Source organism: Lepidochelys kempii, chromosome 6 (assembly GCF_965140285.1).
Source record: "Lepidochelys kempii isolate rLepKem1 chromosome 6, rLepKem1.hap1, whole genome shotgun sequence".
NCBI lineage: Eukaryota > Metazoa > Chordata > Testudines > Cheloniidae > Lepidochelys > Lepidochelys kempii.
Genome location: NC_136385.1, coordinates 71,147,497 through 71,161,421, shown reverse-complemented (window position 1 = coordinate 71,161,421; position 13,925 = coordinate 71,147,497). Strand labels below are relative to the sequence as shown.

Sequence of the window (13,925 nt, the reverse complement as noted above, 5' to 3'; positions counted from 1 at the left end):
AAAAGTGGTGTCCGCCAGGGGTCTGTACTGGGACCAGTCCTGTTCAACATATTCACAAATGATCTGGAAAAAGGGGTAAACAGTCAGATGGCAAAATTTGCCAATGATACAAAACTACTCAAGATAGTTAAGTTCAAAGCAGATTGCAAAGAGTTACAAAGGGATCTCACAAAACTGGGCAACAAAATGACAGATGAAATTCAATGTTGATAAATGCAAAGTAATGCATATTGGAAAACATAATCCCATCTATACACATAAAATGATGGGGTCTAAATTAGCTGTTACCACTCAAGAAAGCTATTTTGGAGTCATTGTAGATACTTCTCTGAAAACATCCACTCAATGTGCAGTGGCAGTCAAAAAAGCTCACAGAACGTTGTGAATCATTAGGAAAGGGATAGATAATAAGACAGAAAATATCATATTGCCGCTATCTAAATCCATGGTACGCCCACATCTTGAATACTGTGTGCAGATCTGGTCACCCCATCTCAAAAAAGATATATTGGGATTGGAAAAGTACAGAGAAGGGCAAAAAAAAAAAAAAAAAAAACGAGTAGGGGTATGGCACATCTTCCATATGAGGAGAGATTAATAAAACTGGGACTTTTCAGCTTGGAAAAGAGACAACTAAGGGCGGGGATATGATAGAGGTCTATAATATCATGACTGGTGTGGAGAAAGTAAATAAGGAAGTGTTATTTACTCCTTCTCATAACACATGAATTAGGGGTCAACAAATGAAATTAATAGGCAGCAGGTTTAAAACAAACAAAAAGAAGTATTTCTTCACACGTCACACAGTCAACCTGTGGAACTCTTTGCCAGAGGATATTGTGAAGGCCAAGACGATAACAGGGTTCAAAAAAGAACTAGATAAGTTCATGAGGATAGGCCCATCACTGTCTAGTAGCCAGGGTGAGCATGGATGCAAAACCATGCTCTGAAGTGTCCCTAACCTCTGTTTGCCAGAAGCTGGGAATGGGCAACAGGGGATGGATCACTTTATGATTACTTGTTCTGTTCATTCCCTCTGAAGCAGCTGGCACTGGCCACTATTGGAAGACAGGATACTGGGCTAGATGGACCATTTGTCTGACACAATATATCCATTTTTATATTATGTTATTACAACTTGTATATGGACAAACTAATAAACTATACGGGAAGACAGACAGCAATATGTGCAGAGTCCTGTAAAATTTTATTCTATTAACAAAACAAAAGTATCTATCTGCTCTCCATGATATTAAGGTATTTTTTATTATCTAAAATGTCTAAAGATAGCTGCAAGTAACAGAATTGGCAACTTGCACCTCCAACGGCAAAGTTATACATAGAGGGTCAAATTGTCAATAGAAAAGGAGTACTTGTGGCACCTTAGAGACTAACCAATTTATTTGAGCATGAGCTTTCGTGAGCTACAGCTCACTTCATCGGATGCATACTGTGGAAACTGCAGAAGACATTATATACACAGAGACCATGAAACAATACCTCCTCCCACCCCACTCTCCTGCTGGTAATAGCTTATCTAAAGTGATCATCAAGTTGGGCCATTTCCAACTTGATGATCACTTTAGATAAGCTATTACCAGCAGGAGAGTGGGGTGGGAGGAGATATTGTTTCATGGTCTCTGTGTATATAATGTCTTCTGCAGTTTCCACAGTATGCATCCGATGAAGTGAGCTGTAGCTCACGAAAGCTCATGCTCAAATAAATTGGTTAGTCTCTAAGGTGCCACAAGTACTCCTTTTCTTTTTGCGAATACAGACTAACACGGCTGTTACTCTGAAAATTGTCAATAGAGCCTTCTAAATTGCATCTTCAAAATTTTGAGAAGCATCTATTTGCACCTGCAAGATGGGTAACTCCAAGGGCTTGCATGTTCAAATGCATTTTTTGGTTTGTACATTTGGGTGAACTCACAAGTATGATTAGAGTTTTGGAAGCTGCTTTGAAAATATTGTTAAAAAGTGCAGTAAGAGAAAGATTTAAGTAACAGCCATCATTTGTCCATGTTGTATATATATTTAATGGCATAAACGTTAACCCTGGTAGAGAATACAAAATACAATATTGGTGCAAGGGAACAAAAATCACAGTTGCTGTGAACAACAACTTTTGATTTTTTCGTATTTTAAATCTTAGCCATAACTCAGAATTAACATAGTTTTTAGGTATTACATTTCTTTGGTTCAAAAATAGGAAAAGAGGATTGTGTTATCTAACATAGTCAAGTATATGTTTGCATTTACCTAACTGACTAAACATTTAAATATACACAGGTACATTTATTTCAATTTGTGGGTATCCTAGATGGACCAAATGTTCTGTCTTTGGTCTTGTATTTGTTTTCTTGCTAAGGTAGGAATGCACATGTTGATAACGCTGTCCTACTTTCCCTGCCCTTCAAAGATTAGGCAGAGACTGAAATGTTCCAAGTTTCCTAGAGGATTTGGATACCCATTTCCCATTAATTTTAATGGGGATTAAGAACTTGTTCAAATTGAAAATCTCTGCAATGTATCATAATCTGCTATAAAGGCAGGTGTGTTTCCCATAATAAATATCAGTGGATAGTGGAACAGATGCTGATAAACATTAGGATATTTTTCAACGTACCCCTTTGTTACTGTTTTGTAAGGATATTGACACTGTAAGCACTGTACAGGCCAAAATCTGTACTGACTGCGACAATATGGCTTGACAGTTGGGGTTGGTCCTGCTTTTAGCAGGGGGTTGGACTAGATGACCTCCGGAGGTCTCTTCCAATCCTAATCTTCTGTGACACATATATGCTGTATATAACTTTCTCTCATTCAGTTTTGTATGTGATGCAACATATTGTTAATGGAATGTTATTCAGAATAGCTTATATTTTTTTCAAGCTTTCTAATAAAATTCATAACTGGATTGAGAAGCAGCAGGAGAAATCGAACACCAAAAGGCAATTTCCAGAGATGTATAAGTCGCTAAAATTAGGATTTTAGAATTAAAGTGTCTTTTCAAGAATAACTATAAAACACTGGTGCCATAACATGCTATAATGTCATCTCCCACTGAGGTGATTTAAATATTGAAGCATATAGGCTAGGTGGTATACAAAGGAGAAATGCATGTTCACACCCTGAGACTCTACATTGCAAATAACTGAGCCATGAAGTATTTTTCCAAATGTTGCCTGTCCTGAATTTCTGTATATGACAATACACAGCTGTTGGACCCAGGTGTATAAGCTGGCATCTCTACCCAGTGGTGTACAATTTTAACTGGATTTACATTTTATAAGGCAATTGGCAGGCTTATACATTCTTTGTCAAGTCTTTTATTAACACACTGCTATCTTATGTCACTGGCTATGTAAGGGATTTTACAGTGCATAATGGCTGGCACAAGAGCGTTCAGTGGATTGCGGTGCTCGGAGGATAACAGATAGGCAGGATGAATGAGATCTCTTTTTCTAACCCTTGATACAAAGTAAAAAGTCTGGAGTGACATAAAGGGTTCCTAAGACCTCTCATTTTAGCCGGAGAATACGCCCAGCATTCATAAAGCTTTCTTCCAAGGAACTCCTCACAAGCCCTGGCAGCACAGCACAGAATCTCACCCTGTGTGTACAGATTTCAAAAACTACTATCAGTAACACTTCTTCTGCTGGATCTAATAGAAGTCTCATTAAATGTTGACTGCACTGCGTGTGTTTTATTACATGGTCTCAATTGGAGATCAGTACACAGCAGAAAGTTATGACATAAGCACATCTTTCCCCAGATACAAAGAGCAGAACTTGGCCACCATCTATCAGAATCCAAGAAGCCAAGAAAGAAACTTACCACTGTTTTGTCTTAAAGTGTAGGTCAAATTTTCTGTGCTGAAAATGAGAAATGGAAATATAATAAATGCTGAGATATTTCTACAGCCTTCCTTCCTCCCGACTTTAATTAGTTTCATCTGCTCCTGGTCACCAGAACAATCACAAAGCCGTGAGCTGTAGTAATCAGAGTGATTTATATGGCCTCAAGAAAATTTGTAGAAAAATCGCTTGCATCTCAATAGTTCCTTGTTTTTTCAGGAAGGTGCAGCAATTTACCAGGTTAAGACCTTGTCTGTATCATCTACCTCTGCCTGCCTTGTCTCACTATTGCACGGCTGGGCTATGGAGCAGCCCATGCTCCATTACAGGTTAGGGAATACATACATGAATGGGAGACAGGCAGCAGTGGAACTGTAGGTCCCAGTGGAAAGGCCATTATTAAGCCTCGGACAGGCTGCCACGAGTACCAAAAACAAAAGTCTTGAAGTACCAGTATTGATGCGTGAGCCTAGCCCAGCTGAGGATTTGGCCTGTAGTGGTAGGGTTTAGGATAGAATAGCCAACATTCTTAGGAGACACTGGGCTTTTCAAGAACCTTGAACTATGCAGTTCTTTTCCTGCTCTAGACACTCTTGCTGGTTGAGTGTGCAAGATATCAGACTCTTTTCTCCTCCTTCCCCCCCCATCCCCCTCACTAAAGAACTGCTGCATTGTATTTTCTGGCCCTTCCCCACAGCTTGGCAGACACACTCCCATATCTTTTTTCTAATGCCCTTAATAGAAAACGTCCTCTTTGGTATCTAGGAGGCTGGGTTTGTTTCTCTGGGTGGAACCAGCAAAAACTTAAAAAAATTCAGTATGATTTAATTGGGGATTGGTCCTGCTTTGAGCAGGGGGTTGGACTAGATGACCTCCTGAGGTCACTTCCAACCCTGATATTCTATGATTCTATTCTCAAAGGCTGGCAATGCTTACCTTATCTATTACTTCTTGATCAAAGGGAAGTAAATTCAATGGCACAGTCAAAGGGCCAGTTCTACTCCTTCCTGCTCTACATGACATACAAGCACACTGAAAAGAAACAAGAGTTTTTATTAAAAGGAGAAGTACTCTTTTGCTGCCCCATCCCAAATAAAGGTAGATGTATGTTGCTGTCTATATTACTCCATGCTACTACCATGTTGAATTATAACATACAAAGCTGGGAAGTGTCTTCATTTTCGGGACTGTAATATCCAGTTGTGGCTGGCTATGCTTGGCATAGTGAAACAGGATGGGATCTGTAAGATGAAAGCTGGGGTCACAGCACAATGAAAGGCCATGAGTTTCTTCAAAGGATCCTTTCACTGTAAACGTCAAGTCGTGCTCTAACAAAAGGAGACAAAAAAAAAAAAAACGAACAAAACCAAAACCAAACCTTTATCAGTCTGTAATAAAACAAAAACGCCAAAAGACAAAAATACCTAGAGATGAACTGGAACCAAAACCTGTGTTCTGTACGCTTTGGGAGGTGGGGAGATTTGAAATCTGGACATGGACTCAGATTCAAATATTGCCTATGGCCCTATCTTTACAATGGCCTGAACAAAAAACCCAGATCGGAACATCCCTGTGCTTTGGGATGCCATGTATTTACCGCCACTGTATTCTGACAGAACAAATGTACATGATTGTATTGTATGTTATTATAGGCCAAATGATGTGCGGTACAGCTGCCCTGCAGGATTTGACCCTACAATAGCTAATAACCTTCTTTATAAGAACAAATAGACCAGATGAATCTCTGTCTATTTTAGTCACTTCATAGATAATAGGCCAGATGCTTGCCAATGCTACAACTCCTTTGTGACACTTGATCAGCACAAGGTGGTGTGAAGAAGTGTAACTAGTCTACCTAGTTAGAAATCTCACTGGGAAATTGGAGATTCTCTTCGCATATGTCCCTGGTTTACTGTAGGGAGCATGCCACCAATTCCCAGGCGGTGTATAGGCTCATGAGAGCCATAACTGCTAGTATAAATTAGAGCAGCCCTGAAGCTCATCTAACATTAGGAGTCAAACCAGCTTCTTGAAGCCATGGGAGTTCAAAGACAGCTTAAAGCCAACTTTGCAATCACTATCCCAGCCCCTCACATGCACCAAGCAAAGCACACAGTACCTTTAGACACAGATTTTATTTTGTAATCATTCAAAATAATTAAAATCAAAGGAATTTATATTGGGGGAAGTGATATTATGGCTCTGATATTAATCACACAAAATCAGAAAGTTCAATTTTTTCATTCCCACATGAAAGTTACCATTCCTGCATGCACTACACACACTAAAAGAGAGCTTGTCATTACATGTTGATGGTCACATAAAAACGGGCCTGTGACATTTGCCAAATTGTGTACACACACACATATATATACACACTCACATACACACACACACACAAATACAAAATGTGTTCTTTTCTATAACTGCAGATAAACAAATGGAGCATTTATTTCGTGTATACTTGTATGACCATGCAGTGAAAACCCTGTTGCAGTGCACATGGGAAAGGGGATAGAGTCAAGGTTATTAGTGGAATCGTAAGTCTGAATTCCAAGGACCTGATTCCCCATTGTCCTGCACCTTGTGTAGGCCATTGTAGTGAGGCGATGACTCACTGGCTCGGTGCCTCCTGCTGGTCGTCTCGGGAATTAGCTCTCCAGCCTCCAGAGCACCCTGTGCAGGCCGGTGTCTCGCCGCCACTGGCCCCCGTGTCCCTCCCAGACCCTGGTGCCCTTTGCCCAGGGGTTCTGCCCCCAACAGTAACCCACAATCTGGGTCTCCTCACCCAGGGGAACCCCCACCCTCTAAACCCACCTTGCCTTAGTGGCTACTGTCAGTCATCATCCAGCTCCTGCTCATTGGGACAGACTGCAGCACAGTCTGTAAACCACTTATCATTGGCAAGGGGGGGTTTGGACCTGCTACCTCTGCCTAACCCCAGGCTATACCTTTGCAACCCCAGTACCTGTTCTGGCCTTTGACCAGGCCTGCAGCCTGGGGATTTGCCAGGATGGAGCTCCTCCTCCATTTCCCCCACACTGGTCTGTCCCAAGTACCCTTCTCTCCCAGGCAGCCAGGTCCTTCTCTCTCAAGAGCTAGAGAGAGACACAGCCCTTTTATAGGGCCAGATGTGGCCTGACTGGGGCGTGGCTCCAGCTGTGGCTGTTTCCCCAATCAGCCTATTGGCTTCCCAGGGCTGTTTTAACCCCTTCAGGGCCGGAGCGGGGTGACCGCCTCAGTACAGTCATATACATCAGTGCAAAGTGTGTGCACAGTGCTACCATTCAGATCTGGTACCATTTTATACACATTTTCCACCAGTGTAAATGACTGTACACTGTGCAGGACTAGGAGTAATATGTCCAAAATCTCAGCCTGAATGTTGCTTTAAGGCAGTGGAATTTTAACAATCAGTTGTAGATGCAGTCAGTGTAACCTATAATAAGGATTACACATTTTCCAGTTGCTGTTTTAAAGGCTATAACTACTAATAACCAGTTAATGAAGCAATAACCTCACTTGTAGAATGCTTTTTTTCCTTCTTCTTCTTCTTCCACCTCCTCCTATCCACCTGAACTTCCAAGCAGGAAATTTCACGAGACTGTAACAAACATGACCAATAAGATGATTACACACAGAAAATATCACAGAGGGAGACTTATCTCTTCAGCCCACTATTTTGCTACCAGGGTGGCAAATATTGGGAGCACTGTGGAGACAGCATGCTTGATCCCTGGTTCTAAGTGCCTTGCATTCTTCTGCAATGATCTCTCTGGTAGACTAAGAAGTACTATTAATGGGCTCTAGAGAGAGTCATATCTAATCCGCAGGTGAAACGATGGTAGCTATGATACACATACCCTAGGTGTCTATGGGGTGTGGTATAAAGCAAGAGAAAATGACGGCATTCTTAAAGGTCCCATAAGGATCCACCAGGACTCCCAAAGGGGAAAAATAAAGCTACAAAGAAAACAAATGTCCTTGACAAGTGATGATTTGCTATGTATTTTTCATTGCGCTCATAACTAGTGGCAGCTAGGCTATGGAATGATGCAGGAGTGCTGGCAGGAGTAGTAAAATTCCTGCTGTACTCCAATGGAAGTTTCTTCCAACAGTCACTGCAGGGAATAATGGGAGAGCACCGGCTGTGAGTCCTCATTGTTACGCTTCTCCAGCTAGTCAGTTCTATGGTGTGCTGGCTTGAGGGAGCTCCCAGATACTCTAGCCTCAGTCACGACCAACACAGACACTCTAGGGAATGGTGGGGAAATGCAAACTGTTCACAAGCTATCCAAGCTCAGCCTTTGCCTCAGCATGAGGAAGTGTATAGGAGTATCAGCTCTGGGTCATTTTACTGATTCTCTAGTTTCTGCACAGTATTATAAGTATTGCTATGAGGTAGAGGCAAGAGAAAAGAAAACAAAATGTACCACTACTACTCCATTGGTGATGATGGTTTCAGGAAGATCCAGACTAGAAAACAAAATGAAAAGTACACATTTCACAACCAGTATCGTCTAAATACAACTTTAAGCATTTTTATCTTGATCTTTTTAATTTTTGGTTGTTCATAAAAGTGTGCCTCTTTTAGAGGCCACACTGACTACTCAGAGACAGAGATGATTCAACTAGAGTCAAACCTCTGGGAGAGGTTTGTGACAGTTTTAATATCATTAATGACTGTGTGGGTCACGTTGCCCCCAGTGCCATGAATTGGCCAGGGGTGCCCACACCACTGACATGCATTTCACTGGTCCCAAGAAGCCAGCCTTGGACTCCTATGGGGGACCTAAATAACACATCATCGTTAGGAAAAATTACAGTGACACAAATTATTACTAGAAAGTGATATGGATATTTGTTGTGGTCTTTCCCCCACTCTGTCTCTTTTCTTCTCCCTCTTTTATATTTTTTTTAAAAGATTTGTTTAAGTGTGCTCTGTTTTGGAAAAGGAAGGAATCTGGGGATGGGGTCTGGCTATTGAAGAAACAGCAAGGATATGAAACATTTTCCCTATTGATTGATTACTCTTGGAATTGCTGAGTCCATTAATTTCTGATTTCATAATATTTGAGGTTTACTCACAGGTTCTCCAGTGTGAACTCAGCCTCCAGCTCCTCCCTTCTCTGAAAATTAGAGAGAGAAATGAATGAAGCATGCAAAAACCTTCCCCAATAAGGGCAGCCCCATTGATTGTGTAAACTCTACTTCCCCTTCCTACCCACCCCTGCCCTAGTATTCAAGGATCTTCTGCAAAGTAGCCTTAAATTTTGTGTTGCAAGTATAGTCAGTTAACTTCACTTTTTGGTCCCTAACAATATTCTGCTTCCCAGTAGCTGTTCCCACCACAAGGGGAGAAAAGGAATACTTGTGGCACCTTATAGACTAACAAATTTATTTGAGCATAAGCTTTCGTGAGCTACAGCTCACTTCATCGGAACATCCGATGAAGTGAGCTGTAGCTCACGAAAGCTTATGCTCAAATAAATTTGTTAGTCTCTAAGGTGCCACAAGTACTCCTTTTCTTTTTGCGGATACAGACTAACACGAATGCTACTCTGAAACCTGTCATTAGGGGAGAGAAGCTCATTGCTTTGACCTCTCCAGGATCAAAAAGATGTTGATATTACTGAATGAACTGAGGACATTCTCAATTCTCCTTATTACTTGCTTGGACATAAGATATTAAATAGATCTCTTTCTTTCCTGTCCCTCCACTTCAGGCAGAGGCTAAAAATGTATCACTTCGAAAAATATTGTGAAGATCTAAATAAGGCTTTGAGCATCCAAATCAAGGATGTTTAAGTGTGTAAAGTGTGCCTACTTGCCTATTTGCCAAATATGGGATTTGGTGCCAATATTTAAATATTGAACTCATGCAGCTTAATTATCAGATTCTTGGTTTTTTTACCAGTACAGACCAATACCAGTTTCAAGAGTCAAAATCACTATTGTGCTCCAAAGTTGCTAGGTCAATGGCAACAAGTTATGACACAGAATAATATTTTACTGCTTGTATAGCTCCTTCCATCAGAAGATCTAAAAATTCTTGACCCAAATTAATTATTTAATCTTCATAACATGTCTGTTCCTTTTGGAGAGCCAGTGTCCTGATACGAGTTTACATGTGAGGAAACAGGTAGAGAGAGATTGATTTGTCCACGGTCACATGGCCAGACTACAACAGAGCCTGGGGTAGAGCCCAGGTCCTCCTCTCTCCCAGTTCTGTATTTTAAAGACAAGAGCAACTTCCCTTCTTCAGAGCTGCTCAGTGATGTAACTGGAGATGTTCATCTCCAGAAGTTCAATACTGGTGGTTCAGTCAACAATATCATCAAACTTTTGATAAGCTCCTCTGACAAAGTACGGTTGCAGTTCTAGCCAAATTATTCAGTACAATGTCAAAGCAATTTTAGAGAAGCTTTGCTCATAGATAGGTTGAAAGAAATAAATATGGCTAGATATATGGATGGATGGAGAGACACTAACAGTCATTAAGGTAAAAAAGAATTATAATACGGTCATAAATATAAAGGGAAGAGTAACCACTTTTCTGTATACAGTGCTATGAAATCCCTCCTGGCCAGAGGCAAAACCCTTTCACCTGTAAAGGGTTAAGAAGCTAAAGTAATCTAGCTGGTACCTGACCCAAAATGATCAATGATAGAATCATAGAATATCAGGGTTGGAAGGGACCTCAGGAGGTCATCTAGTCCAACCCCCTGCTCAAAGCAGGACCAGTCCTCAACTAAATCATCCCAGCCAGGGCTTTCTCAAGCCTGACCTTAAAAACTTCTAAGGAAGGAGATTCCACCACCTCCCTAGGTAACGCATTCCAGTGTTTCACCACCCTCCTAGTGAAAATTTTTGTCCTAATATCCAACCTAAACCTCCCCCACTGCAACTTGAGACCATTACTCCTTGGTCTGTCCCCTTCTACCACTGAGAATAGTCTAGAACCATCCTCTCTGGAACTACCTCTCAGGTAGTTGAAAGCAGCTATCAAATCCCCCCTCATTCTCCTCTTCCGCAGACTAAACAATCCCAGTTCCCTCAGCCTCTCCTCATAAGTCATGTGTTCCAGTCCCCTAATCATTTTTGTTGCCCTCCACAGGACTCTTTCCAATTTTTCCACATCCTTCTTGTAGTGTGGGGCCCAAAACTGGACACAGTACTCCAGATGAGGCCTCACCAATGTCGAATAGAGGGGGAACGATCACGTCCCTCGATCTGCTGGCAATGCCCCTACATATACATCCCAGAATGCCATTGGTCTTCTTGGCAACAAGAGCACACTGTTGACTCATATCCAGCTTCTCGTCCACTGTAACCCCTAGGTCCTTTTCTGCAGAACTGCTGCCTAGCCATTCGGTCCCTAGTCTGTAGCAGTGCATGGGATTCTTCCATCCTAAGTGCAGGACTCTGCACTTGTCCTTGTTGAACCTCATCAGATTTCTTTTGGCCCAATCCTCTAATTTGTCTAGGGCCCTCTGTATCCTATCCCTACCCTCCAGCATATCTACCTCTCCTCCCAGTTTAGTGTCATCAGCAAACTTGCTGAGGGTGCAATCCACACCATCCTCCAGATCATTTATGAAGATATTGAACAAAACCAGCCCCAGGACCGACCCTTGGGGCACTCCACTTGATACTGGCTGCCAACTAGACATGGAGCCATTGATCACTACCCGTTGAGCCCGACAATCTAGCCAACCTTCTATCCACCTTATAGTCCATTCATCCAGCCCATACTTCTTTAACTTGCTGGCAAGAATACTGTAGGAGACCGTGTCAAAAGCTTTGCTAAAGTCAAGGAACAACACATCCACCGCTTTCCCCTCATCCACAGAGCCTGTTATCTCGTCATAAAAGGCAATTAGATTAGTCAGGCATGACTTGCCCTTGGTGAATCAATGCTGACTGTTCCTGATCACTTTCCTCTCCTCTAAGTGCTTCAGAATTGATTCCTTGAGGACCTGCTCCATGATTTTTCCAGGAACTGAGGTGAGGCTGACTGGCCTATAGTTCCCAGGATCCTCCTTCTTCCCTTTTTTAAAAATGAGGACAAGATTCTTTCAAATCTGGAGGGGGGACAAAGGGTCTGTCTGTCTGTCTGTCTGTGTGATGCTTTTGCCAGGAACAGATCAGGAATGCAGCCTTACAACTCATGTTAAGTTAGTAAGTAATCAAGCTAGAAATGCGTTAGATATCCTTTTATTTAATGACTGGTAAAATAAGCTGTGCTGGATGGAATGTATATTCCTGTTTTTGTGGCTTTTGTAACTTAAGCTGTTGCCTAGAGGGATTCTCTATGTTTTGAATCTGATTACCCTGTAAGGTATTTGCCATCCTGATTTTACAGAGGTGATTCTTTTACCTTTTCTTTAATTAAAATTCTTCTTTTAAGAACCTGATTGATTTTTCATTGTTCTTAAGATCCAAGGATTTGGGTCTGTGTTCACCTGTACAAATTGGTGAGGATTCTTATCAACCCTTCCCTAGGAAAGGGAGTGTAGGGTTTGGGGAGATATTTTGTGGGAAGAGGTCTCCAAGTGGGCTCTTTCCCTGTTCTTTGTTTAAAATGCTTGGTGGTGGCAGCATAGGGTTTAAGGACAAGGCAAAGTTTGTACCTTGAGGAAGTTTTTAACCTAAGCTGGTAAGAATAAGCTTAGGGGGTCTTTCATGCAGGTCCCCACATCTGTACCCTAGAGTTCAGAGTGGGGAAGGAATCTTGACATGGTGGCAGAGTGGTGGGATCATTTTGAGACCATTTTGAACCAGAAAGCACAGCAGGATTTTAAAAGGTGATTGCAGCTGTAGATTCTGTCTCTCTGCCTGGGGGACAAAGCAGCAGGCATAACAAAAGGATTTTTCTGTAGGCTGAGAACAGCTATCAGAAAAAAAAGGGTATCAGGTTACAGCACAGCAAAATTTTACAAGCCAGTTTTTTGTTTTCTTTTCTTTTCTTTCCAGCTCTCAGGTGTAAAATTAGTTAAAAACAAAGAGGTTAGGATGACAGACTGCACTGTTCAACAGAAGTTGGAATTAGTCAGATTTGAGGCTGGGGAAAAACAAAAGGAACATGAAAGACGGGTAGAATTCAGAAAGATGGAAATGGAGGCAAAAGAAATGGAGGCTGCCCACAAGAGAGAAATGGAGGCAAAGGAAAAAGAAAAGGTAAAAGAATCACCTCTGTAAAATCAGGATGGCAAATACCTTACAGGGTAATCGGATTCAAAACATAGAGAATCCCTCTAGGCTAAACCTTAAGTTACAAAAAGACACAAAAACAGGAATATACATTCCATCCAGCACAGCTTATTTTACCAGCCATTAAACAAAAGGAAATCTAACGCATTTCTAGCTAGATTACTTATTAACTTTACAGGAGTTGTAAGGCTACATTCCTGATCTGTTCCTGGCAAAAGCATCACACAGACAGACAGACCCTTTGTCCCCCTTCCAGATTTGAAAGACTCTTGTCCTCTCATTGGTCATTTTGGGTCAGGTGCCAGCTACGTTACCTTAGCTTCTTAACCCTTTACAGGTGAAAGGGTTTTGCCTCTGGCCAGGAGGGATTTTATAGCACTGTATACAGAAAAGTGGTTTCCCTTCCCTTTATATTTATGACAAATACAAACTAACTTTATGAGGAAATTCCAGAGAAATGTATGCTTTCCTCCTCACTCTGCTTGTGAGATCAGTTCTCACCTGTGGATTCAACTGGAACTTCATAAAAATTGTTTCTCCAAGTGGGATTTTAGCTATATCAAAGAGAACAATGAGGTGGCCATCATCTTGGACAACGTCTTCATCAAAGATTGCCAGTTCCAGGACATTCTGGGAATATAAATTAAGAATATATTCTTTGTTAGATAGCATCTAGGAAACAAGGTTCTTTGTGAATATTCCATATTTAGTGTTTGCATATAGTACAGGAAGATAAAGAAGGAAAGAAGTGGGGGAGAGATTGGCACAAAGACAGAAGAAGAGAGAGATGATGAGTAAGTGAATAATCACTCATCTTTACGGGAAATATATTCAAATCTGATCAATGAAGGT

The 13,925-nt window shown here is 41.4% G+C and overlaps 1 protein-coding gene across 1 annotated transcript in view; it reads right to left on the bottom strand.

The window, feature by feature from the left end:
- Positions 1-13,925, bottom strand: part of LOC140913865 (cytosolic phospholipase A2 epsilon) — a 63,070-nt gene that overhangs the window by 25,198 nt on the left and 23,947 nt on the right. Inside the window, exons 5-11 of the mRNA XM_073350676.1 lie at positions 13,575-13,703; positions 8,949-8,989; positions 8,294-8,336; positions 7,383-7,464; positions 5,019-5,188; positions 4,797-4,892; positions 3,841-3,878 (exon numbers count right to left, since the gene is read on the bottom strand). Of these exons, the coding sequence (XP_073206777.1) occupies positions 3,841-3,878; positions 4,797-4,892; positions 5,019-5,188; positions 7,383-7,464; positions 8,294-8,336; positions 8,949-8,989; positions 13,575-13,703 (599 nt within the window). The remainder of the gene's footprint in view (positions 1-3,840; positions 3,879-4,796; positions 4,893-5,018; positions 5,189-7,382; positions 7,465-8,293; positions 8,337-8,948; positions 8,990-13,574; positions 13,704-13,925) is intronic.